The 4,534-nt window shown below is 39.2% G+C and overlaps 1 protein-coding gene across 4 annotated transcripts in view; it reads left to right on the top strand.

The window, feature by feature from the left end:
- The window catches only part of FRY (FRY microtubule binding protein), a 159,439-nt gene that overhangs the window by 97,679 nt on the left and 57,226 nt on the right, over positions 1–4,534 (top strand). For all 4 annotated transcript variants that reach the window (XM_005426367.2, XM_031061396.1, XM_031061397.1 and 1 more), the window contains exons 34-35: positions 2,279–2,447; positions 3,214–3,304. In XM_005426367.2, coding sequence (XP_005426424.1) covers positions 2,279–2,447; positions 3,214–3,304 — 260 coding nt within the window. The remainder of the gene's footprint in view (positions 1–2,278; positions 2,448–3,213; positions 3,305–4,534) is intronic.

Here is a 4,534-nt window from a genome sequence, read left to right as displayed (position 1 = left end):
TCAGCAGGAGGTTAGATGAGAGACTTCCCATCTTCTTTCCAACCTGCCTCATCCTACAATCTGTGACGGATTTGGGATTAAGGTGGTCCCATCTGTGTTGGCAGAAAACAAGTGGAAATTACCTGTTAGAGATAAGACAGAAATTGAGGGCTGTTTTACCCTCATTTCTGACAGCTTACAGAAGGAACAGGGGCAGTTTTCTGAGAGGAAGGAGTTGTCCTGTGCTGACTCCTAATGTAGCCTGACTGGAAAAGCCTGATAACCCTGTCACCTCTTGCCCAGGAGCCCTTCACATACCTTATCCGCCATCCAGATACTTGCCAAGCCAAAGCTTTCAGCACCTCCTTTTTCCATAACTCTTGCCACGCCACAGCTCTGAGCAGCCTTTCCTCAAACCCCCTCCCCCACCCAGTGCACTTCTTTCTTCAAATTCTTTTTTTTTGCCTCAGAGCCTTGGCTTTCACAGTCCAATCTTCCTCCAGGACAGTACAGTCCTCTTATTTCACAAAGAGAGCAATCTGTTCTGACATCTCCAGCTTCATCTGCTCAGCATCTCCTATTTTGCCTGTGGGACTTTTCTGTCTCCCACCCAGGCTTCTCATGGCTGGTGGCAGCAGCAGCTGACAAGGCTCCCCTGTGTTTTACCACCCAGTTAGTCTGTGTTTTGTAATGTTGAGTTAAAAGACTGATTTTCAGATTTTGCAAAATCTGAAAAAGTTTTTAGCTTCACAGTAGGAAGCCTGACTGTGCTTATGAGTCACTGCTTTGCTGATAGCTTTGTCTGGAGTAGGAAAATACACTGGTCTTATCACATGCATCTGCTCAGTGTTTTGCTAATGCCCTGGAGTTTAGAGATAAGAAATCCTACCTAACTCTGCTAACTACACAAGACTGCTGATACGATAAACATGTGTCTTCCATTATCATGTAGATAACAGATACACGTTAGCAAATAAAGATCATTTGGACAGTTTATCAGCAGTGTCCCAGGTCACCTGGGCTTAAAAGAGCAGAGCTGCAAGATTGCCAGTTTACCCATCTCCTTTAGGAGCCCCCTGTGCCCCGAGGCAGTCACCAGCTGCTTTGTGCCTTCGGCCATCTGTTCTCCCTGTGTGGGTCCAAGCCAAAAGCATGCGTGACTCACATTTTTAATTTTTTTTTTTATCATCTAAATTAATTGCTTTGTCTCTTATGTTTCCTTTAAGCATTTTTTCCCAGCGCCCCAGTACAAATTGCTGAGCTGTCCATTCTTTCACATTATGTAGTGAAAGATTTCTTGGAGTATTTACAGTTCAGAAACCTCTTCAGCAAAAATTCGTGTTGGGAACGTGACCCCTGCAGTGGTGAGAGAAGCTGAAAGTGGCACTGTGAGCCCAACCAGAAATGAGCCTCGGGAAGGAGATGGATTTGTCTCTGGAAAGTCCCTGGGAAATTTTTAGCACAGTAGAGTAAAAGAGACTTTGCATATGTGCATTTTCTCTGAGGAAAAAAAAAGGGGAAAGAGAAGCAATAAGGAAGTTATTTTAATGGAAGTATTTAAGAGTATAAGAACAGCAATACTTGGTGGGGCCAACAGGCTGTTCAGTCTAATATATTAGCTCCCTTATAAGAACTTGTTTAGGGACATCTTTAAAAACAAGCAGGCAAGCACAAAGAGATATTCCCCATATGGTCTCCCAGCTCCACCAGTTTATGAATCAAGTGGTTTTGAGCTGGAGAGAGTCTCTGACTTTAATAGTGATCAGGGTTTTTTTCCTCAAGAATACAGCTGAATTTGGTCCCAGTATCTCAACAGTCCTCATTGCTGCAGCGCAGGCTTGAGATCTTGTTAAAAGATTTATAGAAATTTCCAGTTTCTATAAAATATATTCTCAAATTTTTCAAATCAGGATACATTAAGTCTGTATATGTAATTGCTCTGCCTTTTTTCCATTTGCTTTTCTAACAGATATGAGTAGCAACTCAAAGCCTGGCTTACTCTTTGTGGCCACAGCTACAGTTTAGTAGATGTGCATGTTATATGGTTATATACATAAACAATTCATTGTGAATAGTAAGCAAAAACTTTGAAGTAATTAAAGCATAGAGTCAGTCTGCTGGGGAAATGATCTTGATGTCAAAGTGAGAAGTTCTATTTCTGTATGAACTGCATGTGGTTGTGGTGTCCGTCCAGGAATAACACTTACATTCGAGATCATTTCAGTACTGCAGTGTACTCATTGATTCCTTTGGAAATTCACTTTGGTCAGAGTTTAACAACTGTTACTTTCTTCAACAGATAAAGAAGGTTGCAATATATCTGTGTCGCAATAACACTATTCAGACGATGGAAGAACTCCTTTTTGAGCTGCAGCAAACCGACCCAGTGAACCCCATCGTCCAACATTGTGATAATCCTCCATTTTACCGTTTTGCTGCCAGTAACAAAGCCTCAGCTGCAGCTTCTGGTATGTCCTGAATGTGTTTGCTTTATGCTCTCCTGGTCTTTTGAGTCTTCATCTCTTTGCAAAAAACAATCTCTTACTTTTGCATCCCTTCAGACCCGTGTACATAAAGTACAAGTTTCAGGGCCTTGTTGCATGTCTAAATTACAATTCTTTTTCATTGCTAATGATGTATATGCTTTGTTAACATATGATTAATTATCTTAACTATTTTAATAGCATATTACTAATATTTGATGCTGTTCAGAATTCTGCCACTCTTCAGAAAACTCCACTCTCTAGTGGCTGTTTTACTCAGAGCAAGAAATTGTCATCAGTGCAGTGAGCACAGCAGATACATCAAGCAGAGTTTCCTGAAAAGTGAGAGCCTCCAGGGTGTGGCAGTTCTGTTTTGAAAGGCCTAATGCCATTTTCCAAGCAGCAGTAGGCAAATATACTTAAGAACCAACCCCACATTTAACATTGTACATGGTTTGCCAAATCCTTGAAAAACAGTAGACTATGTCTCTCGAGCATGAGCTTAGTTTAAGGAGTAGAAGACCATAATTCTGTTAATCTACTTCTCAAAGCATGTGAACTTAACACCATCCAGTCATGGAAGCAAGTCCTGTCTGTAGAAGTAACAGTGTTCATTCATTCCCATGTGCAAGTACTTGCAGGATGGTCACTTTGATTGAAGCTGCTAAAAATCCCCTGTGAGTTACGGGCTTTTATTGCTTTGCAGGTGCTGTCTGCTCCATCTAACATCTTATTCACATCTCATTTACAGGAACCACCTCCAGCAGTAACACTGTTGTAGCTGGCCAAGATAGTTTTCCTGATGCAGAGGAGAACAGAGTGGTGAAAGAGAATGATGAAAGGTTTGTGGCTTGGGATTTTTTCCTCCAAAATATATGTGTTTTCCTAGGCTGAGATGTTGGACAAAGTTCTGCATTGTACTGTGAGGAGCTCTGGTGCTCAGTTTGATTGAGTAGCATTATCCCAGTATGTATGATTAAAAAAAAAAAAAAAAAGCTATTCTCATTATTCTAGTTCCCTACTCTTGTTTAATGGTAAAGGAAGAACTGTTAAATCTGCATTTAATGAATTGTGCTAAGGAGGTCATAGTTTTGTAGGAATTATCCACAAAGATGAAAGAAAAAAATAGGAATGTGCCTCAAATAATGACTACTAAAATTTTTATGAAAAATCAGATTTGATCACACCATTTGATTTCATGGAAAGTGAGTAAAATTTAGTTTGCAGATTTATATAATTGATTTCAAGGACACCTCCTTTGTCTAGATGAAATGTTTTATAGAGGACAGCTATGGAAAATAACTTGCTTATAAATTATATATTCAGTTTAGACTTCTGCTACTTATGGTACATACTGACAAATGACAGATGAGTAAATGCAAAGCCTAAGGGCCATCAGATCCTAGAGCACAGACATACAGATTGCTTCTCTCACGAAAACACTCTTAGTTTTGCAAGAGAACTTTGGACAGTTTACAGTAGCATTTGTCAGTGTATTAGTATTACATTAGTCACTGATAGTCACCAGTATCACTTCAGTAGGCCAGTGCTCCTTCCCTAAGTTTCAGGGCTTAGAGGTGCTGAGATAATTATGTGAGCAAACTTTTCTGTACTTTAAAACTTTTGAATTACTTGCTCTCTCCCATTACAAACTAGAGTAGCATTTTGTCAGGTTAGTTAGATGTGTCTGCTAATTTAAATGTAAGTAGAAAATGGCACTCAATGCTGAGTTTCAAATTGATAGTAAAACAGATTTGACTCTAAGTGGTGTTTTTCAACATTTGGACTAGAAATGTACTTAAAAGGATAATAAAACAATTTTTCCCCTGATTTTTTTATAATTCTTTACATGAATGTTTATGGCTGCATAGCTTTAAGATAAATTTTTATTCAGTTGATTTACAGCCAAGTTGAGCAAATGTCTCTTATAGTAGTTTAAGTCAGGATTTCTTGTCTTATATAAGTTTTAAACGTGACTCCAAAAAGGTTTTTAGAATTCAGATCTGTCAGAGACTTTATGACAAAAATGAAAGTGAAAATACAAAGTTCTGATACTGGTAGTCAGGATCCTG

Source organism: Geospiza fortis, unplaced genomic scaffold, assembly GCF_000277835.1.
Source record: "Geospiza fortis unplaced genomic scaffold, GeoFor_1.0 scaffold181, whole genome shotgun sequence".
Classification (NCBI taxonomy): domain Eukaryota; kingdom Metazoa; phylum Chordata; class Aves; order Passeriformes; family Thraupidae; genus Geospiza; species Geospiza fortis.
The sequence above is the reverse complement of the archived record's forward strand: the minus strand, read 5'-3'. Positions and strand labels throughout refer to the sequence as shown.